The sequence below is a fragment of the Scleropages formosus genome, chromosome 15, assembly GCF_900964775.1.
Source record: "Scleropages formosus chromosome 15, fSclFor1.1, whole genome shotgun sequence".
NCBI classification, from domain to species: domain Eukaryota; kingdom Metazoa; phylum Chordata; class Actinopteri; order Osteoglossiformes; family Osteoglossidae; genus Scleropages; species Scleropages formosus.
Window position 1 is genome coordinate 8,976,069 of NC_041820.1, and position 22,348 is coordinate 8,998,416.

Consider the following 22,348-nt stretch of genomic DNA (forward strand, 5'->3'; position numbering starts at 1 on the left):
AAAATGATCCAAAAAATATTGCAAGTTTTGTCCAGCGGAACATATGTGAACAGAATTTGTTACAACAGAATTTCTAACGTCATGCAAATCACATTTTATCATTAGCATTGATGGCAAAATGAGTAGCTGTAAATATAACATAAAACAGCTATTTTGGGAATGCTGATACTAGCAGCACTTGTACAGCTATATAAACTAATAGGACTTCATAATAAATCAATTTGTTACATTTGCCATTCAGTGATGTGTATATGGCTTACCAGTAACAGTATTTTTCCTTTAGGGAATACCTTTTCGTACAGTCAAATTTGTGCTTGAAGGGCCTTCGGAGCAAAAAAATCCAATAAAAGTCACTTGCATTAACTGAAACTCAGAAAAAACATCAAAATAGAATTATCACTGAAATTCAGACATCCAAAATTACTGTTTAATGTAATAAGTAAAAGTAATGTTGTGGCCAAACGTGGACCCGGTGGTCTGAGACTAGCCTCAGTATACAATTTGAATTTGCCTTATCTCGTTCCGTTTTGCCAAATGTGATACATTAGGCAGTCTTTGTTTTATCAACCGTGGTTTTTTTTCTATTTTTATGTAACTGAAATGGATTATGAAAATTCCCAATCCCCATTTCTAATCATAGAGGATGACGCAAATGTCCAGTGCTACAGCTGTGGTGAGCGAAAAGCAGTCTTGGAAAAACAAGATAAAATAAATTGTGGGTCCCTCGTTCAACACATTTACATGTTTCGTCGGGGTATTAGGGTCTCAACGTTGTGAGTAAGCGGGGGCTTTCTGCTAGTTGCACATTTATTACGCTATATTCGTCTCGTAGTTCAGCAGCATTGTGCCGAATTTCGTAACATTTAAATTGTCTTAAAACCCTTTCACAGCTTTATGTGTAGCTATAAATTCTTTTTAATAATGGCATAGATATTTTTAATGTATTTTTTAAAAAAAATCTTTTATTTATGCAAGTGGACGAGCTGTATATTTTGTGGTCTTTTATCATCATTAAACAAAGTCGAAATATTGTATAAAACTGCAGTTTTGCCTGCTGTATTTATCCAGTAACATTTATTTCAGCAAAAACGTAAGAGTTAAAGTTACTTTATTTTGCAGGTAGCATACTGTGTCATTTGCATGCAGTATATTTAAGTTTGTGTACAAATCTCATTTTTGATTGATGTAATCAGTCCTGCCTTGTTCCGATGGTAACCTTTGTTTAAACTTTTTTTTGCACACGTTTCATGTTTACACTTGTTGATATAAGACGCCCCTGGCTGACAGCGATTAAGTGGTACAGTTAAATAATTAAGCTGTAGTTAAATCCACACGGACATTATCAGTCCCACTCTAATGGTTTTTTCGGCGTATTTTGCCCATCTTTGCAGTGGATTTGTTTCTTTTCTTTCGGTTAGCATTAATAAAGAGCAACTCCTTCCTTTTGTGAACTCCTTCTCCTACGCACCCTATCACCGGTAAAGGTTTCGTAGAGCTTGACAGAGCAACGCCGATTTTTTGCCGGTAATCCACAAAGTATACGAGGTGCACATTAGGATACATGTGTTTGCATTTACATGCGTTGTGGATGGCGTCTCTCTTGGGCAGGGCTTGCAAAATCTAAGACCTCCAGACACAGCTCTCGAGGGATGTCTATTTTAGATGCTTTGCAGCTGACCTTTTTATGGCTTGTGCAGAAAAAAGGACTTTACCTGCTTGTGGTAATCCAAGGGACCTCTGAACAGCCTGCTTCCTGTGTCCAATCGATTCCCCTTCTTGTTTGTCCTTTGCCTCCAGCTGCTTGAGTTATTACTCGCCCTGCGTCACAGCTCCACACCTCGATAAATATAAACCACCACACACACATGCACACTTGCACACACTTTCTGGCTTCTGATATTTTATAGATCAGGCTCCCAATTCATGAATCACACGTTATCCGGTGTCGGTCTTGCAGAGAAGCAGCTGACAGCCAGCAACTGCCTGGGTGTCCTGGCGATGGCCGAGGCTATGCGGTGCACGGAGCTCCACAACATGGCCAAGGCATTCGCCCTGCAGAACTTCCCTGAGGTGGCAGTCCAGGAGGAGATCCTCAACATCTCCAAGGAGGACTTTGTGAGCTATCTGTCCAACGACAGCCTCAACACCAAGGCGGAGGAGTTAGTCTATGAGACCGTCATTAAGTGGATCAAGAAGGACCCGGCCAACAGAGTACAGGTGAGTCCAGCATCTTGGAGCCCGCGCCTTTAGTTCATTGGCTGACTGCCTTCTTCATATTTGCATAGCTAACGGATTTTGATTACCGCCATAAAAAGCAAACTGATCTACATTCATTTGTGTGCAGAATTTGGCGAGTAAGTCTGGCTTGGAGGGTTAGTTTACTGAGAGCAGAGGGCCATGGGAGCCGTGTGCAGTGCGGGAATTTGCACTCCGCTCGATTGAGCAGATGCGAGTGGCAGCGGGAGTTCGCTTGCCGTGATGCAGAAGGTCCAGTGTTTGACTGTGGGTCAAATGCGGCGGTACTCCATATAGATGAAAAGGCACCCTGGGAATTCGCACGTTCGTTTCTATGGCCGGGGCACTGAGTGCTGAGTCCTGGGAAGATGAAGGTGAAGCGGTCATACTGCAAGCAAGCCCAGTTGTGTTCTACTTCTGATAGCCTGCCACTTGACCTGCTCAAGTCCGTGGAGTCGCCAGCGAGATCAGACGTGTTCAGGATGTTCGTAATGGAACATATACGCGGAAAATGTAGTATCGCACATAAATATGTGGGCTTTGGCATCCAGGGGTCTTTGCTTTCAGTGCGCATGATGGGCTTTGTCTCTAAGAACCTTATTTCTCAAACACATGTGTTGTTACAGTTTTTTGCAAATTGCAAATTTTGGCCAGTGTGGAAAAAAATTGTACATCAAGCAGAAAGGCTAGTTCGCAGGGTTGTCATTATGAAAGTTGTTGTGTTTCAGACTAAATGTGGGGGGCAGCAGGTGGAATAGTGGTGAGAGCCATTGCTTTGCAACTGAAAGATCCAGGTTTGAATCCCAGCTCCTGCAACAGTACCCTTGATCAAGGTACTTATCCTGAACTGATACGATAAAAAATATCCAACTGTGCAAATGGGTGAATCACTGCAGCTTAGCAGCCAAATGCCGTAAGTGTCAATTAAATGAATAAATAATAATGTTCATTACGTTATTGTCGCGAGACGTGTCAATTCATAATGGCGTAGCTTACGTGCATCATCTAGTCCATGTATTTTCTGAACAGTAAAGCTATGGCTTCAGGAGTGTAAATTCAGGAGAAGATCTAAAAAAATGGCCTTGACTTTAAAGGTTAAATTCCAGCACTTTATTTTCACCACTTTAATGCAATCTGCGCTTGTCGAATGAAAGATATGCACATACACATTACTGGACTTATTCCATGGCTGGTGGACATAGCTGATTTAAATGATATTCATCAAACAGCACAGTGCCTGATGATGGCCCCGGTGACATAGTTCTTCAGCTAATTCTAAATGACGGGCATTTTTCAGATAGCCAAGGTAATGGCGTATGTAAGTGAACCTGTCTGCCATTATTCAAAAAGCACCGCAGAACAAGAGGCATCATTATAGGGAATGGAAAGAGTCGAATATTGAATAATTTATTCTTGCCCTATTATGTTGACTGTAATTATAGAAGTGTATCAAAGCAATGGCTGTTGTCATTCTGCATATTGTCAAAGTTGCAATAGGCGCTGTGCTTTTCTTTATACGGCGCAGATAAGATGAGCGTTGCTCTAGTGAATATTTGCATGCCTTTTGTCTTTGGATTTATGCAAGAGGAAAATGGGACCATTACTGCAGCTATTAATAGCGCTTTCATCTGACTAAAGCAGAATTACCCACATAACATTAGTGCCAAAATATTGCACTAATTATGCATTATGAAGCATGCCTATAGCATTGTCATGCAGGATATATTTATTATGTATAAGCTGAGGGTTGGCGCTAGACAACTCATTTCAGAATAGAGTATTGAACCTAAAAGCTGTCATTTTGCAGAATTTTTGAGACGTGCAATGTGTTAATAGCAGTTTGCTATTTATTAACAATGTGCTGCTCTACTGTTATTAAAACATTAAAGTAAGGGGTGGCCCAGCAGACACAGTTATGGTGCCTCCCGCCTCCTGGGCAGTGCATTTGGGTTGGGTTTGGATCTCACACAGTCTGTGTCTTCCCAGTGTTTGCGTGGGTTTCCCCGGGTGCTCTGGTTTCTTCCCAGTCCAATGATATGTTTCAGGTGACTGGCTATTTTAAATTGGCCTTAGTTTCTGTGAGTCTGTGTGGTTGCCCTGCGAACGACTGGTGTCCCATCTAGGGTGTATCGTGCCTTACACCTTATGCTTATAGGCTCGAGATCACTGAGACCCTGCATTGGAGAAGAGGTTACTGATAGACTTATGGATATGAAATGAAGACATCTTCTTGATCAAGCATATTAGCGGTAGTTTTCTTTCTGTACGTGCTGTACCAATCGAAAGTGTGAGTCCATTGCTGGAAACAGTTTTTTCTTGAGAACTTTGGTTAAAAAGTTTTTTTTTCCCTTTTACATTTACATTTATTAATTTAGCAGACACTTTTCTCCAAAGCAACGTACATCTCATAGAAAATAGAATGTGTGCATTACATTAGGAGAAAAAGAGGTATAGTTTCAGACGTGTTATTCTTAAGTACAGTTGGTTTCTTTCCACCATATGAACCGATGTTCGTCACATGAGTAGCCGCATAAAACTATCGGAATACTGACGATTCCTGATCACCTTCCTACAATTTTTTTTGGACATACATATTAACATTTTTGTACATTACAGGAGCAGCAGCGTAAAGGCTTATCCGGGCATCATCTTAAAGTAATGGCACATTTTTATTTTCTGCATTTGTTCTTTTCTTTTTATCTCTATCTCTCTGCATCAGTTCCCAGAGATGTAGGACACTTATTGGTTGCTTTGCTTTCGCTCTTCTGCCTGGTTCCTCCCATAGAAGGCCTGATTGGTTTGATCAGCAGCACTCTTTTCTCTTTCAGTGTAGCTCACGGGATAGAGGTGTAATGGTTATTTAAATGGTTATTGAACCTTTTTTTTTAGGAGTCAGCCATTCAAGGTAGAGGGGTCCAAGCTAATAAGGAATTGTTTGGTTTTCTTCACTTTTGCAGTTGCGATCTCTGAGAGGTATATGATACTAATGCTTGGGTTCCTCTGGCCCTGTCCCTTCAGAGCTGAATCTTTTACTAGCAATATTCATTGCATCGTCCTCAACTGCACTCACTCTTCCCAAACTGAACATAAACCAGGCAACAGGTAACCTAGTGTTGAGAGCCATCACCTCATAACCAAAGGAGCTGCCTGCTGGAGTCCCCTTAATTAAGGTACACGCGCGCACACGCGCGCACACACACAGTCTGAAACCACTCATCCCGAGCGGGGTCGCAGCAAACCGGAGCCTAACCCGACAACACAGGGCACAAGGCTGGAGGGGGAGGAGACACAGCCCGGATGGGACGCCAGTCCATCACAAGGCACCCCAAGCAGGACTCGAACCCCACACCTGCCAGAGAGCAGGACCCGGCCAAACCCACCGCGCCACCACGCCCCTCGTTTGATTAAAATACTAACCCTGAAATGATACAGTAAAATTTCCCAGCTGCATAAATGCATAAATTGAATTGAATTGAATTGAACTGAATTGAATTGAATTGAAGACTTTATTGTCATTGTACTGCTGTGCAACACAACGAAATTACAGTGGTACTCCCTTAGTTCTTTAGACAACAACATAAAACATGACACTTTAAAAATAAAAATTAAACAGTTTAAACAGATACCACGGTAAATAAATAGATAAATAGATAATACGGCATAATAGAATACACACGCAGTTTCTGAACCGCTTGTCCCATACGGGGTCGCGGGGAACCGGAGCCTAACCCGGCAACACAGGGCGTAAGGCCGGAGGGGGAGGGGACACACCCAGGACGGGACGCCAGTCCGTCGCAAGGCACCCCAAGCGGGACTTGAACCCCAGACCCACCGGAAAGCAGGACCCAGTCCAACCCGCAGCGCCACCACGCCCACCTGCATAATACAATATAATACAATAAAAATTAAGCAGTGTTCAGGTGTTTCACAGCTCTGGGGAAATATTTTCACGGGAAAACTTGACGTTGTAAATTGTCTTGGAAAAGCCACCAGATAAATGAAAAATAAATTAACAACTTGGTCGTCGCAGACAATTTTAAGGAAATTTATACTTTTGGTCAAAATTGTTGTCTGTGTGATATTCATGATTTAGACTTTGCTGGGTGTAGTACAGTAGTCTGTGTTTTCAGCACCCGGTGGTTTCGAGGACTGTTATGTCACATACTCTATACTGCAGAACAGGAGCTGGAAGCTCTTACTGAAATCCTTCTTTTATTGAGTGAAGTGTGTATCATTGATTTATGTCTCACGCTACTCTGTACAGGGGGGCGCGGTGGTGCAGCGGGTTTGGCTGGAGCCTGCTCTGTTGTGGGTCTGGGGTTCAAGTCCTGCTTGGGGTACCTTGTGGCGGACTGGCATCCCGCCCGGGGTGTGCCTACGCCCTGCTTGCCAGGTTAATCTCTGGTTTGCTGTGACAAGCGGTTGTAGACATTGTGTGTGTCTGTGTGTGTGCTACTTTCTACATGCCTGTGGTCTGTAGTAAGGTTTTTGTGCAACTGAATCTAAGGACTATTTACTTTGAGGAAGTGACATTCAGTCTTTGTTTACATTTAGAAGTTATAAAACACTTTGCTCTCAAACATTGAGGATACTGGAGTCCATATGACTGGTCTCTTTGGTGCAGAGAGGGATTGGGGTATTTCAGTAAAATATAGTTATCATTCAGATGCTTTGTTATGTTTTACTGTTTGTTCCCAAGACAAGAGCACAGTTACTTTGCCTGGTTTGACTGGTTGACCCCATGTGCCGTGAAGAGTCCAGCACACCCACACATAGTCTGACACACACAAAAAAGAGATCATCCCACCGTATGCCTCTCCAGTAGGTTCTCAGCTGCTGGAAAATCAGTACACGAGTCTCTCATCCGAACTGCTGTTTGAATAGGAGCTGCGCAGTTCACAGGACAACTCAAGTCGGCTGAGATCAATGAGCTGACCGTGAGCGTACAAGGCGCCGGCACTGGGCGGCCGCAATCCGTCACGCGTCACTTGCCCGGCGTCCAACCTACTCCGGCCGTCCTGTTTTCAGAGCAGCCCGTGGTCTCGACTCTCGGCTCTGCCCAGGTGCAGGTAGTCGCCACGGAAGCCAGAGTGCGAGAAATCATCGTAAGTATCGAAGCTGGACTGGAAATGCAGAAGAAATGGGAGGAAAAATTGATTAATATGATCCAAGGTGGGACAAAAAAGTTATTAAGCTGCTACGTTGTTGGCAAGAGGGCTAATTCTCAAAAATGTTTCTTGTGTCTCCTGTGTGCTGCTGTTGGGAAATAAGTGCCATCGCAGCCCAGTCAACGGTGACAGGGAATTACAGTTATTATCCCTTTGAAACAGTTATATTTGCAGTTACTGCTGTAATAAATGTTAATTGATTCCTTTGATTGTTTTTGTCACAAATTTGGTTTCACTCTAAACGTCATTGGGCTCTGTATCTTTCGTTTGTCTGCCAAAAGAAAACCTTCTCCACCCCAGCCAAAAATCACTGACTGTGCCTGAATGTTTCGTCCTTTAAATAAAGCATTAAATTAGTTTTCTCTGCATGATGCCTGGTGATGCTTTGTTCATAAAAAACATTCTTGTCCTCTTGAATTAGGCTATAGCTACATATTTATAAAAACCTGGTTTATCCTTAAAATATAATCAATAATAAAATGTTTTGTAGCCATTTGAATGTTATTTTCTTTTTTAAACTTGCCAAATGTAGTTTGCTTTAACAGTTGCACCTGTGTGTTCCATATGTAAAGTCATTCTCTTGTTAAGAACTGTTTTGTGGGGGGAAAAAAAAAAGGATCCCTGTTTTGGAGCTCAGACGATATAAATAAATCACATCATTTTCTTCAAGCAAAAGTGTTTTCGCAGTCTGGCAGCTCCTACCTGTTTAAGGAAGTACGATGAAACATCCTCAACTGCCTGGTCACGAAAAGAATTAGTTGATTAGTTTCAAAGTAGAAAGAGCATAATGAGAAAAGAGTTACTGATTAATAGTCTATTTCAAGATTGTTTAATTGCAGTTAATCCCATATTATTGCACAGAGCCCCCAAGAATATAGCGGTAGGCTATAAAGCAGTGTACACAACAACTCGCTGACAGAGCACTGGAACACAGTGAAGTAAAGCTATTTCACTGCTACACCAGTATATCATGGTGCAAGTTAAAAATTACATTTTATTTCTGCGGCTTCTAATTACTAACTGGTGTGGCCTTGTGTAGGGTGGAGGTGACCGCATAGCCAGGTCAAAGGGCACAGGTTTGAATCCACCACCAGCTGTAGTACCCTTGAGCAAGGTACGTGCCTTAAAATGCTCCAGTAAAACTACACAGCTCTGTAAATGGGTAAATAATTGTATGTAGCTTAACATTGTAAGATGATTTGGAGAAAAGTGTCCACTAAATGAATAAATGTAAATGTACAAAGGCATGAGGTCAGCAGAAGGCTGGAATAATAAAGGGGCTTTATTAATCAGTTAAAATAAATCATCAGTGGTTGCGGGCCCTTGATAGCAGAACGTAAAAAAAGTAGACGCACAAAATCAGCCGACGTCAACAGGAGAAAGAGCCAGTACCACACACGTGTTGGAATTATCAGAAAGTACTCAACTTGATGTCCGAAATAAATGAATAGCGAGGTTAGGTGCTAGAATCCCAAAAATATGTGGCAAGTTAGGGAAAAAGTGGACGCTAAGGGATGAATCTCGCCAAAACGCATCCATACGCTACGAATTAAAGTATTTTCTCCCATCTTTTTTCTAACTTGCCAGTATCACATCCTGGCTACCTCTAGAGAAGTACTCCCGCAAAGTCTCTTTTCCAGTCTCAGAGCGGCCGCTCAAAAAGTCCTTACTGACGCCAACAGCCGGCCGTCGTTATTCTGTTAGGCAGAGGCGGCCAATGACGATCTCACTTTCAAGATCCTACCCACAGTCATACGTTCCTTTTTTTGCATTTTCGGCTGCACAACATAAATTCGAATTATAGGAAGGCTGCAGATAAGAAAAGCAGAGAACGGATCAGGAAAAAATCATCTGAAAAGATTTGAATATAGAAGACCATTAATATTTACACAGTTGTTTCGCTTCAAAATGATAAACAGGGAGCCAGTAATGTCATTGGATGGAGAAGGTGTCTTTAAATATTATAAAACGGACGGCTGGAAGTTGACGTAGTGCCCATTGTCCCACGTCGTGTAGACTCCCGAGAAGTAGCCTAGACACGTAATCGGTTAGTTCTTTGTTTTTTCTTATTTTCATGGCTGTTTTTCCAAAGCCCTTTGGGTCATAAATGTCAACAGTTTTTTTTTTTTTTTTTTTTTTCCCCCTCCTCTTTTGAGCAATTTTGTTCCATTGTTTAACTTCGAGATTTGCATAAGTGTGTGTTGTCTATAGTAGATGTCAGAATGCATTATGTCAGCGGGGCGCTGCACACGCTACGAAGACAATCTTTCAGGATTGATCTCTGTTACAGGCGTCATTTAATGGCGTTTAAGCTGATTATGTCTGATACTTCTACACTTTGTGACAGAGGTGATATTCATGGGAATAAATACATACGAGAGAGCTGCATGAATAAGGAAATACTAATTTATTTTCTGAATTCAAACTGCTTTGAAAGCCAGGAGAATCTATTCATGCTAGGCCAGGTTTAACGAACAGTTTATGATTGGATTTCTGTAGCTTAAGCTCAAATGGAAATCATATTATCATATAGCTGGTGCGTGTGTCCGTGTGCGTTTTCTCAATCACGATACTTTGTTCTCAGTTGCCAACGGAGATCAGCATAATACATACAGTATTTGTATCTTTAAAAACAATATATTTTCATGACAGTTTATGACTCTTATTTGTTTGACAGTGTAAAATATTTGCCTGCATTTTGGTTTCTAAACCTCATTTTATCTCCTGGCTCCATTTTTGCCTTACTTTGTAAATTAAAAATTGAATTGACTCCTTTAATTGCCAGATAAGAATGTCCCACCCATATAGTATCACTAAAGTATTCTCCTTGGTGAATCGGACTGTTTTTCCTTAATTGTCGAGACTCTGAGTAGCGTTATCCTCGCTGATTGTTTGAAATTGCTTTTTTAATGGATGATTCACTGCTTTTTGACTTTGACCGCTTTTAAATTCCAAGCCAGTGATTAATCATTAGAACTTTGTGAAAGATAATAGTTGTGCCAGGCAAAACTACCTCTTAAAGGTACATTTAAACGGTATAACCGAAGAAAATTTACGTTCACAAGAGGGAAAGATTAATAATAATAATAATAATAATAATAATAATATACTGGCTGCTTGTCTTGCAAATACCATAAGTGTGTTTGATTTGTAGTTTGGTTTGTCGGTAAATTCAAAGTCACTTTTACCAGATTGGCATAGAGCAGGGATAAGGCAGCTAAGTAAAACCTTTTAAAATATACTCAGTTATACTGTCACTTACATACTGTCAAGTGACTGGTATTATCTCTTCCCACCCACTTAAATTGTTTCGGTCAATTATATATAGCACACATGAAACTGGGTTTGTCATTAAATGTCCCCAGCCAGATGTGACAGTTTTCAGGTCACCGTGTGGGTTTGGCGTATAACCTTAAACAGCAACTTTAACTTTTCAAAGGAAAGTTTCCAAAATGAACCGCAGAATGAAATGAATTCCTTGCACGATGTTTAAGTGATTTCACAGGCAAAAGGCATTTGAAAGTCAGACCAGTGAAGTGTGTCAGGTCAGCAATAACCCCAAAATACTGCAAGAGTTGAAATAATACAAGTGTTAATTCTGAAAAATAGGATATTAGTACCACGTATAAGGGGGCGCGGTGGCGCAGTGGGTTGGACCACAGTCCTGCTCTCCAGTGTGTCTGGGGTTCGAGTCCTGCTTGGGGTGCCTTGTGATGGACTGGCGTCCTGTCCTGGGTGTGTCCCCTCCCCCTCCGGCCTTACGCCCTGTGTTGCCGGGTAGGCTCCGGTTCCCCCGCGACCCTGTATGGGACAAGCGGTTCTGAAGATGTGTGTGTGTGTGAGTACCACGTATACCAGTTCACTTGAAAATAAATTCAAAGTAGCCCGTGGCCTTGTCACGAATTACACGAACATTTTTCAGTTTATTCAGTTCATTCATATAGTAGTGTATTCTTATCTAGAAAAAAATTAATTGTGGAGCATTTTCTTTAAACCCCTAGCTGAACCATCGTGGGAATTCCATCTCGTTCTGGTAATAATTTTCCATGTGGATTGCACGCAGCACCTTTTGCACTCTTTTGTTGTCCCCTTTGTGTATGATATATGTGCTCTCTTGTTCAGGGCCCTATGCCACCTTCTTGAGGTGAGTGCTATATAAAAATAAATTGAAACCGAACATCTGATCATAATGGAATGGGATTCTCGTGAGATCTCTGCAGATTTCTGAAGTATGTTTATAGATGCATTGAATGTAGTGTTTTTTTTTTTTTTTTTTTTTAAATAAAAGGTATTCAGAGTATATTTGCAAATGCAAGTAATTCCTCAGGATGTGCGCGGTTTTTAATAGAAAGGTCGTTCATTTTATGCATGTATATGTGAGCGCGTATCTGTTTGCGTAATTCATTGACTGAACAATCCTAAATTGGGCCTAGTTATGCAAAGCATCTTAATCTGAGAGAGAAACAAAAAAGAAATTTATCTTCAGGTGCACTGACATTCAGAGTAATTTCATGGTTGATGTAAAGTACTTCTTTCAGTCTAACATAAACTGACACTTTTCACTTGAGGGTTTGTGGCAGCGCTGCTGGAATTCGACATAAACAGCAGCTGCGCTGCCCACAAACGTGTTCTCAAACGATCAATTAACCCATTAGGTAACAAGCAGGAGGAGAATATTGATTAAACAATATCTGATTTGTTTGATTTTTTTTTTTTTGGAGCCCAAAGTTTAGTGAGAAACTCGCGGTTGAACTTTCTCGTGTATATCGGCGATCATTGATGCGTCTGTGCCGTGTTTCGCTTAACACATCAGGGATCATGTGAGCTTTTTATGCAGGATTTCAGTGCCTGGAATTGACAAGAGATGACAGTCTCTTTCCTATAAAACGACACGCCGTGGCTTTGGGGGAAACCTTACTTTGGCATTTGCAAACATTTCCACGTCATCCCTCTTACTGTTCTTAGGCGCTCTCCTCCGCCTCTCCTGAGAGACAAATACTCGCATCTGATTTCAAGGCTCGTTGCATCAGGAAAGGAGGGAAAAAAGAAAAAAAAAAACCTGCCTGCCTAAAAATGTGAAATAAGAGCACGTTTCACCGGGTCAGTTCAACGGCGAAGTGAAATTTTCGAAATATAAAGAAAATAAACAGTTGTCAGAAGGGAAGCGTGACTGAAACCTCTGTCACATCTGTGAGGAGCCTCATATTGCACTAAGACCCCCCAGCTGTGGCAATTTATCTCCTCAACCGCAAGGTAAATTTGCGGCGACACTGTTTAATTCATGCCGTCCCACCTTCGTGTCGTCAGTCCATCAAAGGCAACGCACGGTACCCCCCGCCCGTCCCCGTGGAGCCAGAGCTGGCCAACATTAGCGGGCCTGTATAATTGCGGTAAGTGGGGGTTTGTGTTTCGTGTTGTGTGCGGGTGCCTGTTCACCAGGCGTGTGTGTGTGTGTTGAGCGCTCACAGATGGGGACGTGACACGTCTAGTCGGGGGTACGTTCATACAAATGAGCGCTGTCCGCTGGGGCTTGCATGCAACGGCAGTCCCTTTGCTTATGAAAACGTTGATTAGCAATACACTCGGTGCTCTCAATATTGAGACCGGGGGGGGGAAACTTCTCATCTGTGTCTTTTGCATTTAAATCTAATACGTGTTCTGAAATGAATCTTTATGCTTCAGTTTCACCCTGCAGACTCTAATATGCGTTATCGGTTCTCCCAAAGTAACGTATAAGAGTAGTCGGCGTGTTTGCATTTGAAATAAAATTGTCGAACCAATTATTGGAATGTCTTGGGAGAGGTCTTTAAAAAAGTGTTCGTTGCTGGTTCACGGTCCTGCAGATAACTAACTGAAATAATTGGCCTTCCTATGATTAATTCCATAATACCTAATGCTGCCAGTCAAGATACATTAGACACTATTAAACTGATGAATAAATTATTTGGTGCGCTGACTCTTGCCTCTGAGTAAAGTGCAAGCATCGTGAGCGGTGCCACCCGGCCGCTGACACGTGGACTCCGGAATTTGTTAAAAACCATAATTTGCCGATTGGACCACGTGTTTAAAAGAAATCGTATTATGTATGCATGCGTTTATTTAATTAGTCACTGTTTTGGGGATGTTACTTTTTTGTTTCGCCGTTGAAGTCGTGGGCGTCTTAACTGTAGGCAGCCATTGTTTATAATACAGTAAGTCAGATGAATACACACCCCCTCTAAAGTACCGCATGTAATTAATTTAATATTTTGCTACATGTATTCCCCAACATTAGCATAGTAATTAGAGCTGCTGCTTTGTACATAAAGGGCCCAGGTTGAAAATCCACCTCCTGCTGTAGTACCCTTGAGAAAGGTACTTACCCTGTTTTGATACAATGAAAAATTACCCAGCTGTATAAGTGGGTAAATAGTTGAAGCTTAACGGCGTAAGTCGCGTTCGAGAAATAGGTCAGGTAAGTGAATCCTGACAGTGTCCTTGTCAGTACTAGACATTCATGAAGGCTACTTGATTGTCTTAAATAAATGATGAGATGGTCGTCGCTTTGGAGAAAATCGTCTGCCAAATGAATGAAAGTAAATGTAAACGCGAGTCATTTTCACATTGCCGTACCAGAGGTTTGAAAGGACGCATTCGCGAATGACGGAACCCACGACCTTTGAGTACAATCTTCTGGCTGTGCAGGGAACGCTTCTGAGATGTGTTGTCCTGAATTGCCTGCAGGTACCGTGGTGTGGTTCCTAGGATAGAGGACTACAGTGGGGAGGGTGAAGCAGGTGTGGAGGAGCACGCTTTGGTACGTGGCAGGAGGAAGGAGCGCGGCGGAGCCCCGTTGAACCGAGAGGGGGATCTGTATTGGAATCTCCGGACCCCTGGAGTCCAGCGAATTGTGGGGCGCGCTCGCCTGCGCAGCCCGCCGTTATCGCCCCGGTAGCCGTTTGCATCTCGCTGCTACCAGCGACGCCCTTCACGTCTTCCCCGTTCGTGTGGGAATCGACGGTGTGCGTCGGGTGGCTTCGCCAGGGTGGCTGTAAGACATCTGCGGCCGGCAACACCCCCTCTGCCTCCTCTCATTTTTAAAGTGTGCTGCAGATAGGGCATTCATTCATTTAAGTCGGCGCTCAGCCCTCGGCTTATTGAACATTTCGACCTAGATGTGCCTGTCGTGTCCTCCCCTCACAGGCCGGCCTGCAGGAAGCTGTTTATAATTGTCCTATGTTCATATTTTCATATGTTTTCTGTTTTTCAGAGGGATTTCGCCGCCACTTGTGTGTTTATTTTTAAGCTCCTTCCTTCGCTCTTACAGTCGGTCCAACTGGATCCGCGCGGTACGCCTGGGCGAGAACGCGGTATCGCGCCCCGCCACTTCCTCTCGCTCTCTCGCTTTCCCTTTCTCAGCATGTGTCTGAGCTGCTGGCCGTGGTCCGACTGCCCTTCATCCATCCCAGTTACCTCCTGAACGTGGTGGACAACGAGGAGCTGATCAAGGCCTCCGAAGCCTGCCGCGACCTGGTGAACGAAGCCAAGCGTTACCACATGCTGCCTCACGCTCGCCAAGACATGCAGACCCCGCGAACGCGGCCGCGGCTTTCCGCAGGTACGCGCCTCCTCCCCACGAGTCGGAGCACCTGCGGATGCGCTGCTTTGCATATGCGGTGCCCAGGTGTGTTTTACTTAAGTCTGCTTGATTCGGGCTTTTTTGCCAAATGTCAATGTACCCATAGTAGGGTTCTAATCCTCAGACACCCTAGAGTTTTTAATCATGCACAATTCTTGGAGCGGGAAACTATGCATCGCGGCCAGCTAACAGTGGATCAAAACGTCAAAAAGTATTTGCGGAATAATATGACACAGTCGCCTGTTGAGGAAAGTAAACACATTTAGAACTGTTACTACGGACCTGAGTGGCGCCTTTCTGACAAAACGCATGTCAAATGGAATTGTATTTTATATGCCGGAGGCTTGTTTTACGAGTTACAGCTGTTTGAAGCGAGATATTCACCTGTCAGTTTAAGTGTCAAATCAAAAATACACAACGATAAATGCTTGTTTGCAACAAGAAGTTATATTTTATGTGCACTTTGATTTTTTTTTTTTTTTTTTTTTTTTTTTTGCGTGTGCCAATCTGATGATGGCAAGATGAACTGCACCAGTTTACTTGGAAGTATATATAAATGGTATTAACATAACGCATAACTGAAAAAAGACAGCGACGGCTGTCTCAAAATGGCTATAATATTTACCGTCTAAACGTGGAATAACAAAGTGTGAGAATGTAGCACTAATTCCTGTGTTCCCTGGTAACTAGATAATGTGGATATGATTCCCGAAAATGAGACCCAATTATTTTATGAATTTATTGAGCAACAGCCAGATCTGAAAATGACTGAAGTTGGAAATAATCCATATTTTTCGGTTAACGTTGAATGAGAAGTCAGCGTGAATTCAAGTGACGCATCGATAAAGGTGGGGGAGGGGGGCATCGTCCGTGTTCGTAGGAACTCGAGGACCTGTTCGTTTCATTGGTGTCACGGTCAGAGGGCCAGAAAATGACAGAAAATACTGAGAATATGAACCTCTGGCATTTCTGTAATTTTCCTCATGGACGCCTAATGCCGCTTTTATGGAGACATACTGCTTCGGACAAGATGGGAAACAGCTCGTATGTACTCGTATACACTGTACAGCGAAAACTGTTCTGCTCCGAAGAACTTTTTAATATGTGAACTGAAGCACTTCAAACAAATTAAGCCGTTATCTAGGCTGGGAGGGTATGGATTAAAACCTTAGGGATTTAATCCAAGCCAATTGCTTCGACGTCTTTCCCAAAATACTGATAATGAGATTACACAAGTCACACCAGATTATATAATAATGCCGCAATGTCAGACAAAATAGATGATGCCATCTCTAATAATGTTGTTTTCCTTCGCTCCCAGCTACCTTCCTCTGAGCGACATTTTTTGGACCAAAATGTAGAAATTCATCATTTGCAGGCGTTTATTTATTTGTGAATGCGTTTCTTGTGTCAGACAAATGAAGGGAATAATTTCTGCTGAGAAAATTACTTCTTGGAATGGAATGCATGTGACTGTGTCCACAGTGTCTGCATTTATCTAGTAACATTTTACATTAATTACTTTTGACGAGTAACAAATATATGCATATTAACTAGTCATGCAAATAATGTTAGGAGTACATTTTACAAAACAAATGGTAAACTACTGATTTTTTTTTTTCCCCCATTTAACAACAGGGAGGAAACAAGTGCAGGGCTATTATTGTAATTTAAGATAGGGCTACTGGAATTTACTGTAGTAATTTGGTGTAGGCTCAAAACATTTAAATTAGCCAATGAACCATTCGATATCCATGGATTTAGAGTATGCAACCAGTCTAAAAATCAGTGTTTTAATTTAATTTACAGCTATAACCCAAGGTGATTGTGATGGAATTAGAATTTTGATGCCACTGTAAACTTAAAAATGTTTTGTTCTTTAATTAAACAAATGTATTATATGATGATATCTGTTTCAGACTAAACAGCTAGATACAGTACTTGTTATAATTTTGCATATTACTATAAACATTGCTTAAAGTAATATAGCTGTTACATTTTTTAACACTAAAAACATTTGCCAGACACTATAAATGTGTAAATTGCTCCAAAGTTAATTGTCTACCATTGTAAGTTGCCTTAGAGAAAGGCATTAGCTAAATAAATAATTTGAATAAAAATTCTGCAGCGATCCAGTGCATAATTTTGGACTGTGTTGTTCACCATCACTTTCATAGCCTCTGTGTTCTCTGAGAGGCACCGCGAGGCATGTCGTGCACCTCCGAAACCGAAGGATGCTTTATGGTGGACATGATTTTGTGCTTTTTTTCGTCTCTTAGACGTAAAGGAGTTAGGGAGTTGGCAGGAGAAGCATCAAGGTCCTTTTTATTTGCAGACAAGCACAAAGAAGATACACCTGGTCCTGCAGACACATCTCTCAAGGAAGGGGGAAAAGAAGCAGTGATATGTCATCCATAAAAAAAATCACGAGTCCCTGAGCGACCCCTGATCTGTGAGCGCAGACATCAGGTTCAAAGCACGATCTGCGGGACGAAGGGTAATTCTGTCATTCCGCTGTCCCTCCCTGGTCGCGCCGTGAAACAAAGTGCAGGAGGACATCCCTGTTAGTCCCCGGTCTTTCCGTACTAATGATGTCTGAAGCGAGACGCTTCAAAGGTAGTCAAATGGTTGTCATACGTGGGGGTCCTGCATGTGAGAAGGTGTCTCACCCTTACCCGAGACATGTGGATAAGCATCAGTAGTTCCTGTGATTTTTTTTTTTTTTTTTTTCTCCTTCTCCCCTTTTCGGGAAGAGTAGTCGTATTCTCAGAGGGCAGGCACTGCAGCATCATTACTCATTTTTGATCAATACAGCACAGTAGCTAGTAGGACAGCTTGTACTTTCTTTAAAATTATTTATTTATTGAGTATATATTTGCGTTTTTTTTATTCATTTAGCTGATTCATTTCTCCAAAGTGACCTGAGGTGTTAAGCTGCGCACAGTGATTTACCCATTTATACAGCTGGGTAATTTTTACTGTATCAATTTAAAGTCAGGACCATGACTAAGGGTACTACAGCACAAGCAGTGGGTCAAACCTAGGTTTTTGATTGCAAAGTGGCACCGCTAACAACTACACGAGCTCCTGCCCTATTTGTTCTGTATGATTCTATGAAAGCTGAAATTTTAACACTTTATTTGCACATTTCTATATCTTTCTTTACTTTTTTACATCACAGCAAAATCATACGTTAGCATGTGACCCTGTCCACGTTCAGGGTTGTTCCTAAACTTGGAAGCTCAGATGTATCGCAGTCCTAGCTATGGCTAAATTCACTCGATTGATTGACGTATCGAAAATTGGTCATATTTTATTTGTGCGGAGCCCTTCGATTGGCTTGCTTCATGCCGGCGTAGTAGAAACTGGGGCAGGGGGCCACTGACTGTGCTGTACCGCGGTTGCCTGTCTCATTGTGTTTGTCTTTCTGAGATGCCGGAGTGCGGGCCCTGCTCTCAGCGGGGGTCCTGGACCTCTACGAGTGGAGGCCTAATTACCAGATCCCATCATGACCCTTCAGAGTCCAAGCACACGTACCGCAGTATTTATCTGGGAGAGATAAGTCTTCCGCCTGAGCCTGCATTGTGTCCACACAGTTAGGGGGAAGATTAGTACCTGTGTTTGACTAGACGGAGGGCAAGGGTGGCGTTGGTGGGGGGGTGTTTCTGTAGCTCAACAGTAGGAATTAAATAGGTTCCTCTAATAGAAGTGTCAGGGAGTAAGTGGGCTATGAATGGCAGTTCATGCCCTTGAGTTATTGAGTGACTCTGAGGATATACTCCACTGATACCCTGCTCAGCTGGGTTGGGGCAAGTTTGGGGGGAGGGGGTGGCGTGTCGAAGCCTCCGGCAACTCGACGTAACCGAGCGTCGGCTAACCCAAGCTAGCACGGCGTCATCGTTTATTGTTCTCTACGTCTCTGTAAGCGTTTGACGCTGATTATGCCACACGGCTACCGATTGAACGACTACCGTTTCGGATCTTAATAAGCTCCCAGCCCCGTTGCCTTTTTAATTTATTTTAATTTCTTTTATTTTTGAGCTGTGTCACACGCACACGTGGACAGCAGCCAGCGCTCACTCAGCACCGCCGCAGGAGGTGTCGCTGCACCACTTGCCGAGGAGGGAAGGAGCGTCGTCGGGGGAGACGGCTTTGCATACCGCTCGGCGGCGGAAGGAGCTTCTGCAATCATAGCCAGAATATTAAATTAGAATGAGAGCACACTGCTTTGAGGCTAAAAAAAAGTAATGAGAGATTGCCGTTTGCAGAAGGACGTTTTTTTATACTAGAAAAAAAAATCAACTAAAAATAATGTTATTATTGAAAATGAGAAAATAACACCTAAAAATAATTAAACGTTTGTCGGATGGCAACGATGCGAAAAATTAGCAATATGAGGGCTGCTTATTCTCACTTTGAAGCTTTCTACACGTTATCGTTGTTGAAGCGTTACGTGTACTTTTTTTTTTTTGAATATACATAACTCCATATATACTGTGGAAGTATAATATATAAGCTAGCTCTACTTGAACCCGGGACACTTTTTCTCTTCCAGAGGTGTAGTGCGTGTGAGGAACTCAGGCCAGTCAGTTTGAAGCTGCGCTGCGTTTCACGAAAAGCAGTGCATATTGACACACACGCACGTATGTCTTTCGGCGCAGTAGCTTGTGTTCATCCACACAAAGCGCTGAAATGTTGTGTGAGGGATCGACTGCATTTACAACGTTAATGTGGTGGGTGCAGAGGAATGGGCTGCGTTGCTTGTTTGAGGGGAGAATGTATTATTTTTGCAAGAGGCGGCATAGTTTAGCATTTTTTTACCCCCCCTTTTGTCTACCACACTGCAGCAATTATTTCTTTATTATACCTCATAAGTTCATAGAAATTCCCGGTGGACATTCCTCTGAAATTTAAAAGGCCGACTCGCTGTGTTATTGTTTCTCACCGACTGCCTTTCGCAAGAACGAGAAAACAAAACGTCTCGAATGGCAGAACGACAGGGTTATGCTTTAAAAAGCAGGAACAGGAGGAGAGGAGAACAGCCAATCATCCGCACGGCTGACAGGCGAACACGCGAAGGATTGATCTCGAGAGATGAGCCATTGGTTATCCGAAGCGTATGGTTACCGCTGTATTTCCTCACATTACTCTCCGCCTTTCGATTTCAAGACATGGTTCATTCGTGCTAAGCGAGCTCCTCTTTCCCATACAAAGCCTTCAAAACTACACCGTATCTGTTTGCAAGGCAGTGGTTTACATTTTGCACAACATAGAAATTTCCAGATCGAGTTGAGCGTCATAAGAGCCATAAACCGTATTCACTCACGGAACTGTTTGAATAAATCTACATTTAGCAAGACGCTTTTCTCAGAAACACGGTAGAACTCGGTATTTAAAACTGCGTGTCACGGCAGATGAAGAGCTTACATGATTCTCTGCATGATTCTTACACGAAGCAGCTTTTTTTTTTTTTTTTTGCCTGATATCACAGTTTTTGCCGGTGCACATTACTTGAGTAGCTGCCAACAGAATTGAGTCAGATAAGAAATACGGCGAAGGTCGGCGCTGCGATGCGAAAGCATGGCGATCGGGAGAGAAGTGGGCTTGAAAGAGGTTTCGAGAGGTTTTTGAGACCATTCCTGAGAGGGATTCAGCAGCTCTGAGAGAGAGAGAGAGAGAGAGAGAGAGAGAGAGAGAGAGAGAGAGAGAGAGAGAAGCCTCGTTCCGCCACACTGGGGCCAAAACCAAGAATGTGCAGGCTTTCAGTTTAGGACCAGATGTAAGTGGGACCACCAAGTGGCCAGATAGTTTGAGATCTTAGAGGTCATGGAAAGGTGGTTCAGTTTCAGAGCTCATATCCATATTAATATTCATCCCCTGCAAACTTATTTTGCCTGCAGTTCAGAGTCCCTTCTGTGCTCAGTGTGAAAGTTGTGTAGGATAGAGCCATTAGCTAAAAGGCATGAGATGTTAGCGATAAATGTGTGAATAAGTAAATTTGCATGTTCTCCCCATGTCTGCATGGGTTTCCTCCATGTGCTCTGGTTTCCTCCCGCAGTCCATAGACCTTTTCAGGCTAGTTGGGGAATCTAAATAGCCTTTGTGTGTGTGTGTGTGTGTGTGTGTGTGTGTGTGTGTGTTTGACCTGCTGTACACTGGTGTCCTGTCCTTGGTCTACCCTGCACCCTGTGCCCCCAAGATAGGCTCCAGACAGCCACGTTCCTGACTGTGATGTGATTTTTTTTTTTTTTTTTTTTCCCCCCTCCCTCGTTGTTAATTTCTTTTATCCTTCTGAGATGTCTGACGCTCTTCGTTGAAAAGAAATCAATGGACAAACGTCCATGTTCTCACAAAGCCGCCATTGTAATTATGAAGGGAAGCTCCTGCGGTTTTACCTTAACAGAAATTATGAGTGAAATTTGAAACATCTCTAGAGCAGCTTGGTTTTATTGTCAGTGTATTATTTGAAATCACTCAATAACGTTTGTTAAAGTGACATTTAATTTCTACAGAGAGTGAATTAAATGGCATTTCGTACGCAGGGCAGTGTTCTGAATGCCCTTTAATGTGAGGTAAAGCACAAGTAAAGGCACATTCCTGCTGGACAGAAGCAAACAAAAGTAAAAGAAATAACTTGCATTTCTGAGCTCCAAAAGATACATTTCACTCTTTGCAGACAGCCACAGAACAGATGGCAAGGAATTAATTGCCATCTCACCTAAAATAATTAAGCTATGGAGTTCTTTTCACATGACAGACTCAAGTTATTTATATTTTTATCCACAAGAGTATGAAAATAAGCTGTTTAATGCCAAACGAATATTTTCATCCACAGAAGGCTACCTAATACGTTGGCAAGGTTATGAAAATAAGGTGTTTAATGAAAACAAATCTTCTAGCACCACCACAGTTGCGATTTTAAGGTCAAGTGGGCCCGTGACCGTGTCCTTTGACTGCATTCGTTTGGTGGGTTTTTAACAATGCGCTCTTCGCTCCTGGTTTCCACCCAAGGTGTGGCGGAAGTGATCGTGCTGGTGGGGGGTCGTCAAGCCATCGGGATGAACCAGCGGTCCCTGACAGCCGTCACGTGCTTCAATCCCCAGAATAACAAGTGGTACCCCCTGGCGAGCCTGCCCTTCTACGACCGCGAGTTCTTCAGTGTCACCTCAGCAGGGGACAATATCTATCTTTCAGGTACGCGGTGCTTCGGTGGGTGCCTTGATTTTGGAAACCCATTCAATGGGGTGTGCTTTAATCATTTTGTACCCTCCACGGTTATTAATGTATGTGTAATTTGTGTTGAGCGGAAGGGAAGACAGCCGCGTTG

The 22,348-nt window shown here is 42.7% G+C and overlaps 1 protein-coding gene across 4 annotated transcripts in view; it reads left to right on the forward strand.

Annotated features, from left to right (window-relative positions):
- The window catches only part of LOC108918055 (kelch-like protein 29), a 125,283-nt gene that overhangs the window by 81,320 nt on the left and 21,615 nt on the right, over window positions 1–22,348 (forward strand). For all 4 annotated transcript variants that reach the window (XM_018725004.2, XM_029258234.1, XM_029258235.1 and 1 more), the window contains exons 7-9: window positions 1,958–2,217; window positions 14,802–15,000; window positions 22,033–22,215. In XM_018725004.2, the coding sequence (XP_018580520.2) occupies window positions 1,958–2,217; window positions 14,802–15,000; window positions 22,033–22,215 (642 nt within the window). The remainder of the gene's footprint in view (window positions 1–1,957; window positions 2,218–14,801; window positions 15,001–22,032; window positions 22,216–22,348) is intronic.